The 18,291-nt window shown below is 40.6% G+C and overlaps 1 protein-coding gene across 1 annotated transcript in view; it reads right to left on the bottom strand.

Annotated features, from left to right (window-relative positions):
- Positions 1–17,912, bottom strand: part of LOC124556220 (IQ and ubiquitin-like domain-containing protein) — a 212,723-nt gene extending 194,811 nt beyond the window's left edge. The window contains exon 1 of the mRNA XM_047130211.1: positions 17,126–17,912. Within this exon, the coding sequence (XP_046986167.1) occupies positions 17,126–17,912 (787 nt within the window). The remainder of the gene's footprint in view (positions 1–17,125) is intronic.
- Positions 17,913–18,291: the final 379 nt, after the last annotated feature.

Genomic DNA, 18,291 nt, shown 5'->3' with positions numbered 1-18,291 from the left:
CTGAATACCCCTTGTAAATTGCATTTTCAGTGGATACTTCTTTCCTGAAGCCAAACTGCAAATCTGACAGAAAAATTATGGGTACTGAGATATGCTACTACTCTCTTGAAAGTTGCTGTCATGAAAACTTTTGAAAATACTAGTAGCTAAGAAACAGCCTGGTACCTGTCTACATTACCTCTTTTGCTGTCTTTATAAATAGGTTTCAAAAATGGTTCAAATGGCTCTGAGCACTATGGGACTTAACTTCTGAGGTCATCAGTCCCCTAGAACTTAGAACTACTTAAACTTAACTAACCTAAGCACATCACACACATCCATGCCCGAGGCAGGATTCGAACCTGCGACCATAGTGGTCGCACGGTTCCAGACTGTAGTGCCTAGAACTGCTCGGCCACTCCGGCAGGCCAAATAGGTTTCACTAACAAGTATTTCAACCTGCCAAGAAACTACCCATAGTGAAAAGTCACATTACACAGATTACTGAGTACAGATCTTGTGTATGGTGCATTGGTCATCATAATCCTCCTTGTTATTTCATCATGCCCACAGAAATCTTAACTCTTCAGCAATTTAATAACTGATTCAGTTTCAGTTTTGCTTGTTTCCTTCATCTGCTATAGTTACTTGGAACATGAGCTTCTGCATATTTATGTGTACCAATAAAATTTCTATTGTACATCTACATCAATACTCCACAAGCCACTTGATGATGTGGGATAGAGAGTACTTCTGATACCATTAACTTCCATGTTCCATTCCAAAATTTTTATTCAAGTTGTTGACTACTGACTGGAAGTGATTACAAAATATCTTGCACAATTCTGGTGGATCACTAACAGTTTTATTTTCACACAAGGGAGATGTGATGTGTTGAGCACCCATATTCTGCCCTCATACCTCTTTTACAACTGACCACACAGTTTCAATTTTGTTCTGGGAGCTATCTATTGTCTTCGTGTAATGCCTTGTTTTCATATCTATAAATCTTTTGTTTACTACTTTAGGATATGGCTCTGCCTTGATTCTTTTCATTATTACTATCTGTGAATCATAATTTGACAGGTCATTACTAACTTTTCTCACACGGTGCCCATCAACTAGAGAACAATCAATGAAAATATTATCTGTAATAGTGCTGCTGTTTCCCTGAAATCTTGTTAGGAAGCATACAGTCTGTATATAATTGTGAAATTCAAGTAAATCTATTAATATTATTTTATCTGGAGAATCAACCAGAAAGTTTACACTGAAATTCTCACTCAAAATTAACTTAATGTCTTTCTTAAGAACCAAGTATAGAACAGTGTCAAGTCTGGAGAGGAAGACCCTGCAGTCTGAACTAGGGAAACAGTAGAGGCCTATAATAACAGTTATTTTCCTTGAAAATTAAAACTATTCTACATAACCTTCAAACATTTGGCATTTACAGTGTTTTGAGGTGTCAGCTCTTTTGAATGAAACAATGTGTTTAGTATTAATGGCCACACCTTCCTTCTGTAACAAAGTCCTTGCGTATATGTCGTATATGTCAGATGATGTACAGCCCTTCAAGGGAAGTCTTAGCCTTTCTTCACCATGGAAATGATCCTCTGAGATATAAATAATGTCAGTTTCAAGATCTATTAGTATTTTGCCTACTTTATCTCTAATTTCCCTAATATTTTCATGAAATAAGCTTATTGCACCTTCTGATATGCATTCCTTGTTTACTGGACTAAGTTTCAGCATTAAAGGAACCTTCCTCATACAGAGATAGCTCCTACATGACTTCATCCTAAAAAGGGCTAGCCCTTCTACACATTATCACTGGATTTGGCCTTGAGTGAGTCCAGATCCACCTACTATACTTATAAGCTTAACCAACTATCCCTTTCCAACCCAGTTCAGTGTAGAGCAGCCTGAGCTATGGAAATTCTGACATGTCACCACCAAAACGTGTGCCTTATCAGCAATCATCAGCACCCTTGCAAATCCCAATATTAATTTGCCTCACAATACAATCAAGGTGGGTTTGATTGTAAAAGTTTCTGTGTTGGTCCCTAACTATGCTTCAGATTCTTTGCTTGCTAGCTGACACCCAGCGTCTTCATGGGTGCTGTGTGTGGTGGTATACCAGCATTTTGCATGGACGTTATCATCTCACTACATGGTGCATAACAGATGGTGATGAGAACTTGCTCTCACTTGTAAGTTTTGTAGTGTTGGAAACAATAAATGTAGTTCTCTAAGGAGCAGCCAAAACAGCAGCAGAAGAAATGCTGCTGTTGCTGTCAGGAGACAATGCAGGAGCTGGTATGTGATATAAAGTGATGGTGGAACTCAACAGATAGCAGAAACTTGGGGTAGTGTCACCAGTTTCGTGAATCCAGTGAGCCACCCCAATGATCATGATCCAGAAACTCAATGCTGATGTCAGAGTGTACTGTGATTTCAAGCACAAAATCAATGCACAATGTGAAACAGATGTTAATCCCATACCATGTCCCAAGAAGTTTCTGGTTAAGTTGACCAGCAGTCAAAATTTTTCCAAAATTGAACTCAGAGATGCATACTGGCAGCTGCCATTTGATGTTGAGTCTCCAAGGCTTTTAGTATTAAATAATTCTTTTGGGATGCACCAGTTTAACCATTTTCTGTTTGGGTAGCTTCAGCTCCAGGAATTTTCCAGAGTATTCTTGAGCATTTTATCAGAGACATTTCATGCTGCATCCACTATTTGTACAGCATTTGGGTTACTGTCCCCACAAGAGAAAAGAATTTGCAAAATTTGGAGGCAATTCTTGAGTGACTGTTAGACAACAGACTGTGTTTCAAGCTTGAGAAATGTAGTTTTTTTTGTTCCTAGAGTGCAGTACTTAGGGCATGTGCTATGTGGAGACAGTATTATAACAAGGACAGAGCATATGGCAACAACAGAAAATTTGCCACTTCCTAAGAATATTAGAGAGTTACAATCATTTTTAGAAAAGGTAAGTTACTAAGTGACATTCATTTCACAGGCTGCGAACCTTTGGCATCCATTAAATCAGCTTCACAAGAAAGGAGTGAAGTTTCTCTGCTCCACCCCACATTTGGCCATGCTCACTCCATGGTAAGCCTATGACTCTGGACATCAACCTATCTTAATACAGCAATGGCACCATGCTCTCTATTAAAAATCTCAATGGCTCAGAGTACCCAATGCATTCATTTCTAAGACCTTGTCAGCAGCACAGAGAAATTATTCTCAGATTGAGAAAGAGGCACTCACGATCATATATGGAGTAAAAAAACAAAACAAATCCATGTTTTCTAGTACAGTACTAAGCTGCACACCTTTAGAGACCATAAGCCACTCATACCAGTATTTGGTCACTCATCCAAGCTCCCAGACAGTGTTTGGCCTTGTATCTGAGTAATAATTCCTGTGGCATTCAGTACCAGCCCACCTCACAGCTCATGAATCGGACACCTTTATACCCTTACTGATGGTTCCTGAAACTGACTTTTACAAACAGGAGACAATCTGTTTTGCACTGGACTGGAACCTTCAGGATTCCCTCAATGAATTTTTTTTTTTTCCAGCACAGGAAATCACGGCAGCTATGAGCAAGGATCCACTTTTGCACATGGTCATTACAGCAGTCTGCAAAGGATGACTGGAGCATATTTCCATGGGATCAGACCCAGTGTTCTGTACGTGTCCCTGGCTTTGCAATAGACCCAATGTTGTAGGCAGCTTGCTACAGAAGATCAGAATGTTGCATCTTTGTGACACCAAATTCTTCAGATATTCCATGCATCCTATTTGGAGATGCCATCCTATTATGAGATGCCACATAGAAAGTGCTAGCTCGGCAGCATGTCTATCAGCCAGCAATTAATTCTGTCACTGAGCACACAAAGTGTGCCTGTTCAACATGTGTCCACAACAACGCAACTCTACAGAAGAAATTTTCTCCATGGGCTGTGCAAGACCACCCATGGGGCCAGGTGCACATGGTCTTGGCTGGTCCCTTCTTACATGTCATGCGGCTGTTAGCAATAGACACATTGTCTAATTTTCCAGACGTTGCTAGGTCGTCCTCCATGATGTTGCATGCTATAGTTAGGTCCTTAGCTACCATTTTAAATATCAAGGGTGCATCACACATCCAGGCCTCAGACAATGGTTGGCAGTTTGTGTCAGAGGATTTTGAAATGTCGTACTGCTGAAATGCAATTCATCACCAGACCATGGAGCCATTCCATTTGGCATCAAATGTAGATGTTGAGTGGTTGGCCAAGACGCTCAGACCACAGCTAATGGAAACAGCCTTGATGGTATCTCGAGAGCTTGCCTTGTCCAGGTTTTGGCTTCTTACTAAGCAACTCCAATCAGTCGGTGCAGTCTGGTTGAGGGGCTGTACAGCTATCAGCCATATGGTCCCTTTAACCTATTCCATCCAGAGCCACCTGCCCTTGGCCTGACAGCCATGCCATTTTATCAGTAAGGTTCTGCTGTCTGGGCATGCACAATTGAGTAAATGTGTGAATGGATGCAAGGTGGACATAAGGGGTGACACTTTTATGTAGTTGCTCTAGGTCAGTGGCACCTGACATGCCAGGCTAATCAGCTAAGCCTGCGTCAATCTGAGCAACAGGTGCCACAACTCAGGCAAACAGGAGCTGTTAGCACAGGCAGGAGGGACCAACAAACCCTCACTCAAAGAACTGAATGACATTTGCAGCCATTCTCAAGACCTATGCACTACTCACCATATGTGCCCTCACACAGAGAAATCTACCTCCCTGGAGGACTGTTTGCCAGGGCAGATCTGATGGAGATGGAGTACCTCCTTCCAACATCACTACAACCAGCATAAAGTGTCTCTTCCAGTCCTCCTCAGTTCTCAACCACCAGCATCAGCCTGTAACCACCCAAGGGGTGCCCATTACATCCCAGTGGAGTGTGCCCAGACAGAATCCTGGTGGAGGTCCCCATTGCCACTTGTCCCATGACTGGTACAGGCCGGGGCATTTCAGCCCTATATGCCCCTTAAATGGGGGAGGGTTTTGGTATCCCCACCAGACATATGTATGTCCGATGAGGAGCTGTTCACAGTTGAGTGTTGGAGTGATCCACAACTCCACCATAAAAAGTGTGAGTGTTGCCTTCACTAGGCAATGCCTCTGAAGTCATAGCCTTCCTGGTTTGAAATTGCAGCCTCTGATGCCAGCTGCAAGATAGCATAAGCTTAAAACTTGTTTATTCAGTCTAAACTTAATTGTGTAAGTGTTGTGAAGTCTTCACAATGTCATACTCTTGCTGTTTCTGTGTTTGTTCCTTACCATGCTTTTGGACTCTCTGCTTGTCAATTAGGTTGACATCTGGTGTTTTAATGGGAGCCATGTGTCTCAGTATGCTGCATTCATCCTGAGCATTTTTTTGTTGACACCATCCTCTCACTACATGAGACAAAACAAGCTGTCCCAACTATCTGTGAAGAAAACACTAACTCGCAAAAAAAAAAAAAAAAAAAAAAAAAAAAAAAAAAAAAAAAAAAAAAAAAAAAAAAAAAAAAAAAAGTACACAGTAAAGAAAGATATTTTCCCAGTGTTAGTCTGCTGAACAGTAATATTTAAATAAAAGGTCTGTTGAGATTGACCTGTACTGAAAGATGCTATTGAACACTTGTCTGAATGATTGACTGATCTGGCATTTGAAACATCAACCAAAATGGCCTTGCTGTACTGCTACTGTAGACAGCTGAATGTAAGGGGAAGCTACAATTGTAATCTGTCCAGAGGGCATGCAGCCTAATTGTATGGTTAAATGATGATGGCATCTCTTGGATAAAATATTCTGGAGGTAAAATAGTCCCTCATTTGGATCTCCAAGCAGGGACTACTAAGGAGGATGTTGTCATCAGGAGAAACAAAAGTAGCATTCTACAGGTTAGATCCCATAATTGGGCAGGTAGGTTAGAAAACTTAAACAGGAACATGTATAGGCTGAAGATAATATAGGGGGAATTTGTGAAGTTTGATGGCAGGAGGACAGACTTCTGGTCAGGTGAATATAGGGTTACAAATACAAAACCAAATGGGAGTAATGCAGGAGTAAGTTTAATAATGAATGAGAAAATAGGATTGAAGGTGAATAGCATAGTGAATACAGTTTGTAGCCAAGACAGATACTAAGTCCACACTCACCACAGTAGTACAAGTTTATATGCCAACTATTTTCCCAGATGATGAAGAGGTTCAAGAAATATATCAGGACTGTTCAAAAAGTGTCCAACTTTTATTTACAAAACCCATCTTTATTCAGATACAACTGTTTGACACTAGTCACCTCCAAAGTAGTCACCTTCAGCTTCTATATCCCTGTCCCAATGCTGCTGTCACTGCTGGAAGCATTATTGGAAAGCCTCTTTTGGTAAGGTGTGCAGCTTTTCATCGAATTCTGCATAATGTCTTTCCTGTTGTGAAATCTGGTCCCTTTCCGTCTTTTTCAGTTTAGGATAAAGCCATAAGTCGCCAGGTGCTAGGTCAGGGAATAGGGACGCTGACAAACCACAGCCAAGATGTTTTGGCCAAAACGCTCTGAATTAACAGAGAATGATGAATGGGTGCATTATCATGGTGAAGCTGCCAACCACCTGCTGCCCACAAATCTGGCCATCTGTGTCTCATTGCGTCACAAAGATGATGCAGAGCTTCTTGGTAGTACACCTTGTTGACAGTAGTACCTTCTGGGGTGTACTCATGATGGGCCATGCTACTGGAGTAAAAAAATGTGGTCAGCATGAATTTCATGTTGGTACCAACCTGTCTTACTTTTTTGGTCTTGGGGATGATGGATGCTTCCAAGGACTCTAACTTTTTTCTGGATTGTACCTATAAACCCAGGACTCATCACCAGTGAACACTATGTTAAAAAAGTTGGGATAACTGTTCACCATATCCAACATGTCCTGTGCAATCATCAAACGAAGTTGCTTCTGCTCAGTTGTTAGCAACTTCGGCACAAATTTTTGTGAGATCATAATCAGGTTCAAATGTTTAATTGAAATGGAATGATTGGATCCAATACTAATTTTAACCTCATCTGCAAGTTCTCTGATAGTAATTCATCTGTCCTGCATCACCATGGCGCTTACGTCGTCAACAACAACCTGATTTGCAGATACTGAGGGCCTACCTGAAAGTGCTTCACCCTTCACTGATGAGTGGTCATCTTTGAAGCAGTTGCACCATCCCTTTCTCTCTGTGGTGCCCACTGCTTCATCCCCAAACACATTGAATCTTGTGGATTGTTTCAGCTTCAGAATCAGAAAGCATAAAACAAAATTTGATGCAATAAAATTGTTCCACTTTTTCCTTCCTTTTTCTTGCAACACAAAATCTGATGTCTATTGCTTACACATATTGGAGAAAAGAGAAGCAGCTGTATGAAAATCAACAGCACAGATAGAAAACCAGTACTAAACAAAGAGGGGAATGCTTAACATTGGAAAGAGTACATAGAACAGTGGTCGTCAATCTGCAGCCTGAGAGCCAGATGCGGCCCGAATGAAATATTCATGCAGCCTGTGGTTCTAATCTGTATTTTAATAATAACATGCATCTAGAAACTAACAGGTGAATCAAAATTTCCAACTAATGTTGAGAGCTTCTTAAGGGTGTGCTTTTCCTGCTCAGTAAAAAACAAAAATCCGTAGACAGTAAGACACTGAAGAGCCAAAGAAACTGGTACAGCTGCCTAATATCATGTAGGGCCCCCACGAACACGCAGAAATGCCGCAACATGACATGGCATGGTCTCAAATAACGTCCGAAGTAGTGCTGGAGGGAACTGACACCATGGATCCTGGAGGGCTGTCCATAAATCTGTAAGAGTACAAGGGGGTGAAGATCTCTTCTGAACAGCACATTGCAAGGCATCCCAGATATGCTCAATAATGTTCATATCTGGGGAGTCTGGTGGCCAGTGTAAGTGTTTAAACTCAGAAGAGTGTTCCTGGCGCCACTCTCTAGCAATTCTGGATCTGTGGGGTGTCACACTGTGCTGCTGGAATTGCCCAAGTTTGTTGGAATGCACAATGAACACAAATGGATGCAGGTGGTCAGACACAATGCTTATGTACATGTCACCTGTCAGAGTCATATCTAGACATATCAGGGGTTCCATAGCACTCAAACTGCACATGCCCCACACCGTTTCAGAACCTCCACCAGCTTGAAAAGTCCCCTCCTGACATGCAGGATCTATGAATTCATGAGGTTGTGTCCATATCCATACACGTCCATCCTCTTGATACAATTTGAAATGAGACTCGTCTGACCAGGCAACATGTTTACAGTCATCAACAGTCCAATGTTGGTGTTGATGGGTACACGTCTGGGCCTTCAGCTCCAAAAGTCCATATCAATTATGTTTCATTGAATGGTTTGCATGCTGACACTTGTTTATGGCCCAGCATTGAAATCTGCAGCAACTTGTGTAAGTTTTGCACTTCTCTTATGTTGGACAATTCTCTTCAGTCATTGTTGGTCCTGTTCTTGCAGGATCTTTTTCTGGCCACAGTGATGTTTTGCGATTGATGTTTTACCAGTTCCTGATATTCACAGTACACTCATGAAGTGGTCGTACAGGAAAATCCCCACTTCATAGCTACCACAGAGATGCTGTGTCACATTGTTCATGTGCCAACTATAAAACCACACTCAAACTCTCTTAAATTTTGATAACCTGCCATTGTAACAGCAGTAACTAAGCTAACAACTCCCCCAGATGCTTGTTGTCTTACATAGGCATTGCCAACTGCAGTGCCGTATTCTGTCTGTTTACATATTTCTGTATTTGAATATACATGTCTATACCAGTTTCTTTGGAACTTTATTGTATTTTCAGATACACTGAATTTTAATTGACTTCGGTAAATTTGACCATGAGCTAAGTGAAGTTGGTCACTTATTGGTCACTTACCTCAGGGGCAGAGGCGTAAGTAATGCAGCCACTGCGGGATTAGAGGCTGTGAGAGGAGGAATGTTTTATTGTTTGTCTTCCAGTACTGACAATTCATGTATATGCATGGTTCATACCGATCAGCTGTTAGGTATAAATTTTGACACAGAATGAACATGGATCCATGAATGCACCTTATGGAGACCATCATCTTGAAATGTGACACTCATTTGTAACAAAGAATATGAAAATAAACTAAGTCTATTGTTTTAACACAACTAAATGAGTAGGAAAAAAGATATGAAAACATTTAGTAAACATTTGTGATCATTTCTGAAACTGCATAATGCACTTATATGTAAATACAGTTATTGTTATTAATCATTTAATCATCAACTGCTACATATGACAAATGAGCACTTTGTCAGGCAATCACAGTGTCACAACTTTGGGTTCATTGAGGGTGACAGCAGTCTGAAACAGGGAACAGTTGACACAAAGTGTTCCGAATGGTGATGACTTTTAATAATCAATACTTGAGGGCTACTGACCAACTTATCATACTCTCATTTTGGGGCACATAAAAAATTAATTTATGTAGGTCACCCATTAATAATGAGATTGGTTCATACATGGCCTGACGTGCCACCCCACATTGACAGTATTGGCCATTCAGCAAAAAAAATTCACAACCACAGATATAGAGGGTCTACACATGGGGATAGATGAATCAAAATGTGGCCATACTTCCACTGAATATGATTTGTAAAAAACATATCTGAAAACTAAACAGGCAGAATACGCCACTGCTGTTGGCAATGCCAATAAAGACAGCAAGTGTCTGGTGCAGTTGTTAGATTGGTTACTGCTGCTGCAATGGCAGGTTATCAAGATTTAAGTGAGTTTGAATGTGGTGTTATAGTCAGTGTATGAGTGATGGGACACAGCATCTCTGAGGTAGCTATTAAGTAGGGATTTTCCTGTATGACTGCTGCATGAGTGTACCGTGAATATCAGGAATCTGGTGAAACATCAAATCTCCAACATCACTGAGGCCAGAAAAAGATCCTGCAAGAATGGGACCAATGATGACATAAGAGAATTGTTCAATGTGACAGATCTGCAACCCTTCCACAGATTGGTGCAGATTTCAATGCTGGACTATCAACAAGTGCCAGTGCGTGAACCATTCAATGAAACATCATCGATATGGGCTTTTGGAGCTGAAGGCCCACTCTTGTACCCTTGATGACTGCATGACACAAAGCTTTATGCCTTGCCTGGGCCCATCAACACCAACATTGGACTGTTGATAACTGGGAACATGTTGTCTAGTGGACAACTCTCTTCTCAAATTTTATCGAGTGGATGGATGTGTACAGGTATGGACACAACCTCATGTATCATTGGACCCTGCATGTCAGCAGGGGACTGTTCAAGTTTGTGGGACTATGTAAAGGTGTGAGGCATGTGCAGATGGAGTGCTATGGGACCCTTGATATGTCTAGATATGACCCTGGCAGATGATTTATACGCAAGCATCCTGTCTGATCACCTGCATCCATTCATGTCCATTGATCATTCTGACAGACTTGGGCAATTCCAGCAGGACAGTGTGACACACCACACATCCCGAAATGCTAGAGAGTGGCTCCAGGAACACTCTTCTGAATTTCAACATTTCCACTGTCCACCAAACTCCCCAGACATGAACATTATTGAACATATCTGGGATGCCTTGCAGTGTGCTGTTCAGAAGTGATCTCCATCCCCTCGTACTCTTATGGATAGCCCTCCAGAATTCAGGGTGTCAATTTCCTCTAGCAGAACTTCAGACGTTAGTCGAGTCCATGGCATGTCAGGTTGCTGCATTTCTTCAGGCTCGCGGGTGCCCTACATGATATTAAGGCAGGTGTACAAGTTTCTTTGGCTCTTCAGCATAGTATTGGACAGTGAGTGATTAAAGGAGTATGAAGTAACTAACACCATGAGCATACACTGAAAGAAGCAGTATGATAACTTTATAAGAAGAATTAACTAAGAGAAAGCACTGTGCAAACATGATGCCATGTTTGTTGAATACTGACTGAAGGAAAACAAAAAAAATTTTTTTTCAGTATTTGAATCATTATTAAAAGCAAATCAGTTGTTTTTGTACACTGCTGATCAGGTAGGGCTTCATAATTTTATGCAAGAAATGAAACAGCTATAAAAGCAGGAGTTAAAAGTTGGAAAGTATTTTGAGTCAAATGGAGGAAGAAAACATGCAAGAAGAGACAAATGAAGAAGGAAGTAATGGTCCATCAAGAATATGCTACTGTGGAAAAAGCTGTTTTGGTGAGGGTGGGAATGGGAGATTTGAAGTGGAAGTGCAAATTGTAGGAACATTTCCCCCCTCCCCTCCCCCCCCCCCCCTCCCTCAAAATCACCAGATGTGACACACCCTGCTCCCACATCTAAACAAATTTGTGGCTTGTAAACATTTTGAGAGCAATGAATAGGTATGGGAGATTCTACATCTACACATACATAGACACTCCACAAGCCAACATACAGTGTGTGGTGGAGGGTACCCTGTACCACTACTTGTCATTTCCTTTCCTGTTCCACTCACAAATAGAGCAAGGGAAAAATCTCTATCTACAGGGTGCTACAAAAAGGTACGGCCAAACTTTCAGGAAACATTCCTCACACACAAAGAAGGAAAATATGTTACATGGACATGTGTCCGGAAACACTTACTTTCCATGTTAGAGCTCATTTTATTACTTCTCTTCAAATCATATTAATCATGGAATGGAAACACACAGCAACAGAACGTACCAGCGTGACTTCAAACACTTTGTTACAGGAAATGTTCAAAATGTCCTCCATTAGCGAGGGTACATGCATCCACCCTCCAGCACATGGAATCCCTGATGCGCTGATGCAGCCCTGGAGAATGGCGTATTGTATCACAGCCGTCCAAAATACGAGCACGAAGAGTCTCTACATTTGGTACCAGGGATGCGTAGACAAGAGCTTTCAAATGCCCCCATTAATGAAAGTCAAGAGGGTTGAGGTCAGGAGAGCATGGAGGCCATGAAATTGGTCCGCCTCTACCAATCCATCGGTCACCGAATCTGTTGTTGAGAAGCATACGAACACTTTGACTGAAATGTGCAGGAGCTCCATCGTGCATGAACCACATGTTATGTCATACTCGTAAAGGCACATGTTCTAGCAGCACAGGTAGAGTATCCCGTATGAAATCATGATGACGTGCTCCATTGAGCGTAGGTGGAAGAACATCTGGCCCAATCAAGACATCACCAACAATGCCTGTCCAAAAGTTCACAGAAAATCTGTGTTGATGGCGTGATTGTAAAATTGAGTGCGGATTCTCGTCAGCCCACACATGTTGATTGTGAAAATTTACAATTTGGTCACGTTGGAATGAAGCCTCATCCATAAAGAGAACATTTGCACTGAAATGAGGATTGACACATTGTTGGATGAACCATTCGCAGAAGTGTACCCATGGAGGCCAATCAGCTGCTGATAGTGCCTGCACACGCTGTACACGGTACGTAAACAACTGGTTCTCCCATAGCACTCTCCATACAGTGACGTGGTCAACATTACCTTGTACAGCAGCAACTTCTCTGACGCTGACATTAGGGTTATCATCAACTGTACGAAGAATTGCCTCGTCCATTGCAGGTGTCCTCGTCGTTCTCGGTCTTCTCCAGTCGCGAGTCATAGGCTGGAATGTTCCATGCTCCCTAAGACACCAATCAATTGCTTCGAACGTCTTCCTGTTGGGACACCTTCGTTCTGGAAATCTGTCTCGATACAAACGTACCGCGCCATTGCTATTGCCCTGTGCTAATCCATACATCAAAAGGGTATCTGCAAACTCCGCATTTGTAAACATTGCACTGACTGCAAAACCACATTCGTGATGAACACTAACCTGTTGATGCTACGTACTGATGTGCTTGATGGTAGTACTGTAGAGCAATGAGTCGCATGTCAACACAAGCACCGAAGTCAACATTACCTTCCTTCAATTGGGCCAACTGGTGGTGAATCGAGGAAGTACAGTACATACTGACAAAACTAAAACTAGCTCCAACATGGAAATTAAGCATTTCCAGACGCATGTCCAAATAACATCTTTTCTTTATTTGTGTGTGAGGAATGTTTCCTGAAAGTTTGGCCGTACCTTTTTGTAACACCCTGTATATGCCTCCATATGAGCTCTGATTTCTCATATCTTATTTTTGTGGTCGTTGTGTAGAAATGTATATTGGTGGCAGTAGAATCATTAGGCAGTCAGCTTCAAATGGTGGTTCTCTAAATTTTCTCGATATTGTTTCCTGAAAAGAATGTTGCCTTCCCTCCATGGATTCCCATTTCAGTTTCTGAAGCATCTCCATAAGACTTAAGTGTTGCTCAGACCAACTGGTGACAAATCTAGCAGCCCACCTCTGAATTTATTCAGTCCTTCCTTCAATCCCAGATGGTATGGACCACTAACACTCAAGCAGTGCTTAAGAATAGATCACACCAGCATCCCATATCCAGTCTCCTTTACAGGTGAACTACTCTTTCCTAAAATTCTCCAAATAAACCAAAGTTGACTATTCACCTTCCCTACCAAGTTCTCAGATGCTCGTTCCATTTCATATTGCTTTGCAACGTTGTGGCCAGATATTTAATTGACTTGACTGTGTCAAGTGGGACTCTAGTAATACTGCATCTAAAGATTATGAGTTTGTTATTCCTACTCATCCACATTAACTCACATTTTTACACATTTAGAGCCAGCTGCCATTGACCACACCAACTAGAAATTTTGCCTAAATCATCTTGTATCTTTCTACATTCACTCAACTTTGACACCTTACTGTACACCACGGCATCACAGCAAACAACCACAGATTGCTGCCCACCTTGTCAGCTAAATGATTTATGTATGTAGGAGGAACAGTGATCATATTGCTCTTCACTGGGGCCCTCCTGACACTACCCTTGTCTCTAATGAACAGTCACCATTGAGGACAACATATCGGGTTCTATTACTTAAGAAGTCTTTGAGCTACTCACATATCTGTTAACTCATTCCACATGGTCGTACCTTAATTAACAGCCTGCAGTGGGGTGCCATGTCAAATGCCCTTCATCCATAGTTCACAGTATATCATGTGAGAAAAGGGCAACCAGAGCTTTGCATAAGTGATGTTTTCTAAAACCTGCTGATTCATGGACATAAGCTTCTGTCTCAAGAAAGTTTATTATATTCAAACTGAGAATATGTTCAAGGATTCTGCAGAAAACTGAAGTTAGGGATGTTGGTCTGTAATTTTGCTAGTCCTTTCTTTTACCTTTCTTATATACTGGAGTCACCTGCACTTTTTTCCAGTCACTTGGGCAGGCTAGGTAAGGGACCAATGCCGTATAGTACTCTTTGTAAAACTAAACTGGGATTCCATCTGGACCTGTGATTTATTTGCTTTCAAATATTTCTGTTGTTTCTCTATTCCAGGGATTCTTATTACTATGTTGTCCATATGGGAGTCTGTCCAATGGTCAAAGGGTGGTATGTTTGACTGATTCTTCTGTGCGAATGATTTCTTGAACATAACATTTAAAATTTCAGTTTTCGTTTTGCTTCCTTCAGCTGCCACACCAAACTGCTCAACAAGGGTCTGAATGGAAGCCTTACATGGATATTTTGTAGATCTTCCAGAATCAGACTTTAGGGATGAAATCTACTCAGTCGTAAAAGGTTACATGCATGATTGACCTAAAAACAGCCTTTGATTGCCAGAGAGAAAAAAAGTTACCTTGTGCTCTCATTGTTAATCCATATTTCCAGCATATCAGTTTCAGAATGCCACTTCAGGAGCTGATTTACAAAAATTAGAAGCCATTTTTTGAAGTTTCTCCAGTGTAACAGCTACTTAAATTGTTCTTCGGTGTAATTTTTGAGGTTATATTAACTGCAGCTATACAACAATATCTGCCATTATGATTGAATTTTTTACTCAACCGTATGATAGGATAAGTGAAGTATCTATAATGATGGTGTTCTGTTAGAATGCAGTTATGATGTGTAAATGATATACATACATTAGATCTTTAGTAAGATAAAAAAAGTTGTCCCAAACTGTGCTGCATGAAGTGTGGAATAGCGGTTGACATTGCTGGCTTGACTTGCATTCGGGAGGACGACAGATTAATCCCGCGTCCGGCCATCCTGATTTAGGTTTCCTGTGATTTCCCTAAATTGCTCCAGGCAAATGCCGGGATGGTTCCTTTGAAAGGGCATGGCCGACTTCCTTCCCCGTCCTTCCATAATCCGATGAGACCGATGACTTCACTGTTTGGTCTCTTCCCCCAAGCAATCCAATCCAATCCATTGCTTGATTAGTGTGCTGTGGCTTGTCAGTTCAAATCCAAACACTATCAAATATTGTATTTATCATTTCTAGAAGGTTCCTTAAACTTCTTATGTGTGTAACATTTGCATTTTCTGCAATATGCAGTGTTTGTGTAAATAATAAAACTGTCCATTGAGAGGCAATTCTGTTCTGGCTGTACATCAGTGTTTGTAAGAAATGTGTGTTTCAGTGCTGAGTATTGTACTTCATTGATGACCATGCTTTCATAATTGGACTCGACTGTAGTTACAATATGACATTGGTTGGTGGGGGACACCAGGTACTTTAAAATGTTTACATCACTGTGGCTCCAATTAGGCAATGTAAAAGCCATTGACCACACAGACAGGAACTGGAATACAAGCACTGTGTCACTCCATAGTCTATGTATTCTGGAAACCAATGGATTTCAAAAGAGCAGTAAGTCAGCTGGACATCAGGCTTACGGTGCCTACTGTCAGTGCTAGCTAGTCAGGACCTAACAAAGTGGCTGAAAAGATCTGACCAAGTCACAAAATACAACAGACCAGATGATGCGACATTTGTAGACATTTACGTGAATGGCACACCTCAGCAGTGATTCAAGAAAAATTAAGGGAGGTTCAGCAGCTAGGATACAATTGGCGGCAATCAGCAGAAAGTGCACTTAGTGGAAGAACAATTGAAAAAAGGGGCCCAACATCAAGGGAAATGGCACAGTCTTACATACTGAATGTTTTGGCCCTGTGCCACATTACAGATCTGAAAATGTCAGGAAGTGAAGAAACGCCCAGTTTCTCTGTATGAAGCCCTACTACAGTCCTGAGGCACAGAGCTGTAATGAGGTATTCTTTTTCTAGGAAACTGAAGGCCTGGTTGATGACTGAAGCTTTGATGGGAGGGGCTACCATTCATGCTCATCATAATGAAGAGGATGTGACAGCACAAGGAGTCTCCATAGCTGCCACACATAGGACTATTGATAAGATCTAGAACTAGGATGCTGTAGTGGGTTGCAATAAGAATTCATGAGATAGTGGTTTGCTGTTTTTCTGGGAGACGGAACAATACTGCGAGCTGTACTGTATGCAGTGTGGGGTAGTGGTTAGCACTGCTGGCTGGCACACTGCAGGTCACCAGTTTAAATCCAAGCACCAACAAATGTTTGTTATTTAGTATTTATCATTTATAGAAAGTTCTCAACATTTATTACATTTTTAATGTTTGCATTTTCTGAAATATTCAATGTTTGTATAAATAAGAGGAAGTTCCGTTCTGTTTGTGTGTTGGTGTCTATAATGAATGTGCTTGCAGTGCTAAGTGTTGTACTACATTGATGACTCTGGTTTCAGATTTGGACTTGGTTGTGCTTAGAATGTGACAGTAATCTCTATTTTTGAATGTGACGTATTTTGACTCTTCTTGAAGTCAGCTGAATTAATGTAAAAAATTTGTGTAGTTCATGAGCATATGACAGTCACATCACTGAAGTACTCTAATGTTGTAGATGTGGATATTGAAATATTTAATTACTTAAATGTAGTTTTTTGTTACTCTAGAATATAACAGAATTTTATCATGTTGAGAAATTAGAAGGAATGATCTGTTTTTTTTTCATAAAGACTTTCTAAAGCCAAGATCACATAAATATTTCTTTATTTACAACAGGAAAGCTTATCAAAACCAGTTGTTGCAAATAAAGAAATATTTATGTACTGCTGGATTAGGAAGTTTTATCCAGAATATAAAAATAACTGCACTGGGCTTCTCGAATCTAGCTTACCTGTTTCAACTCTAACAGTTATAACATCTGAAACTGGATACTCTTGATATAAGCCTTCAGTGGAAAGTTGGTAATTGATGTCAGTGGACTGAAGATCTATCTCAATGCTTCCAAAAGGCTCAACCCCAAGTTCAGACAATACAATATTATCATCAAGTATGTCTCCCTGTACTGATAGCTGAATTACTTGAGTTGGAACTCTGAACAAACTAGAAAGATTTCTTTTAATTTCTTCAACACATAAAGAAATATCATATGCTTGTGTAAGAACTTCTCCGGCAGCCATCACAAATTTAACAGTGACAGTATTAGAATGTGATGATATTTCTTGTCCTGGTATCCAAAATGAACAGGATTTTTGAACACGATATTCCATATCATCTTCCTTGGAATATGCATCATCTTCAAAGTAAACACTATGTCCCAAATTCGCATTTCTGCTCATACTTCCAGAGCTTGCCCTACTACTTGCCATAGTGAGTGCTGTATTTTGTGGCATTGATGTGTATGTTTCCAAAAAGTCATCATTTATAGTTTCATTTTCTTTCTTGTCACTGTTAAAGCTATCATTATCTAAAAACATATTTGTTTCATTTGGCCCTCTGTCAGTAATGCATAAACCATTAGACTGCCTTTCTGCATTGCCATTCCATCTTTGTCCCTCTTCATCACTGCTAATAGCTTCTACATTTCTCACAGGTGTCTCATTTAGTGTTGATCTGTTAATACGGCCATTCTGTATATCATTTTCATCAATGGAACATTGACTGTCAGAATGATCTGACATTTCTGCTGGACAGGAAAATGCAATTTATGTATGTTCTGAATCCTATGATGTGTTACATCCGTTATCATCAAGATGTCTGTAGCTGAAAAACAATAATATGTGCATTATTAACAGTTCAGCATGTACTGCAGTAGTAACTGAGGAAAAATTAATTTTGTTATGTGAATAGGACATGCACAACATTCAATTATTAACTAGACAAGTGACTGCTCCAGTCATGGAATTACATGAGCACATTTCAAAAATTTAAACCACAGTTTTTATTCCTTAAAACATTCATCATTTTGGATGCTGTGTGAAATGGCAGGATTGCACAATTTTTTTTGAGAATGAAACAGAATAAATACCTCAGAGGACATCATGTAACTCTCCAGTAAGT

This window comes from Schistocerca americana, chromosome X (genome assembly GCF_021461395.2).
Source record: "Schistocerca americana isolate TAMUIC-IGC-003095 chromosome X, iqSchAmer2.1, whole genome shotgun sequence".
Lineage (NCBI taxonomy): Eukaryota > Metazoa > Arthropoda > Insecta > Orthoptera > Acrididae > Schistocerca > Schistocerca americana.
Note: the sequence above shows the minus strand (reverse complement) of the source record. Positions and strands in the feature narration are given on the sequence as shown.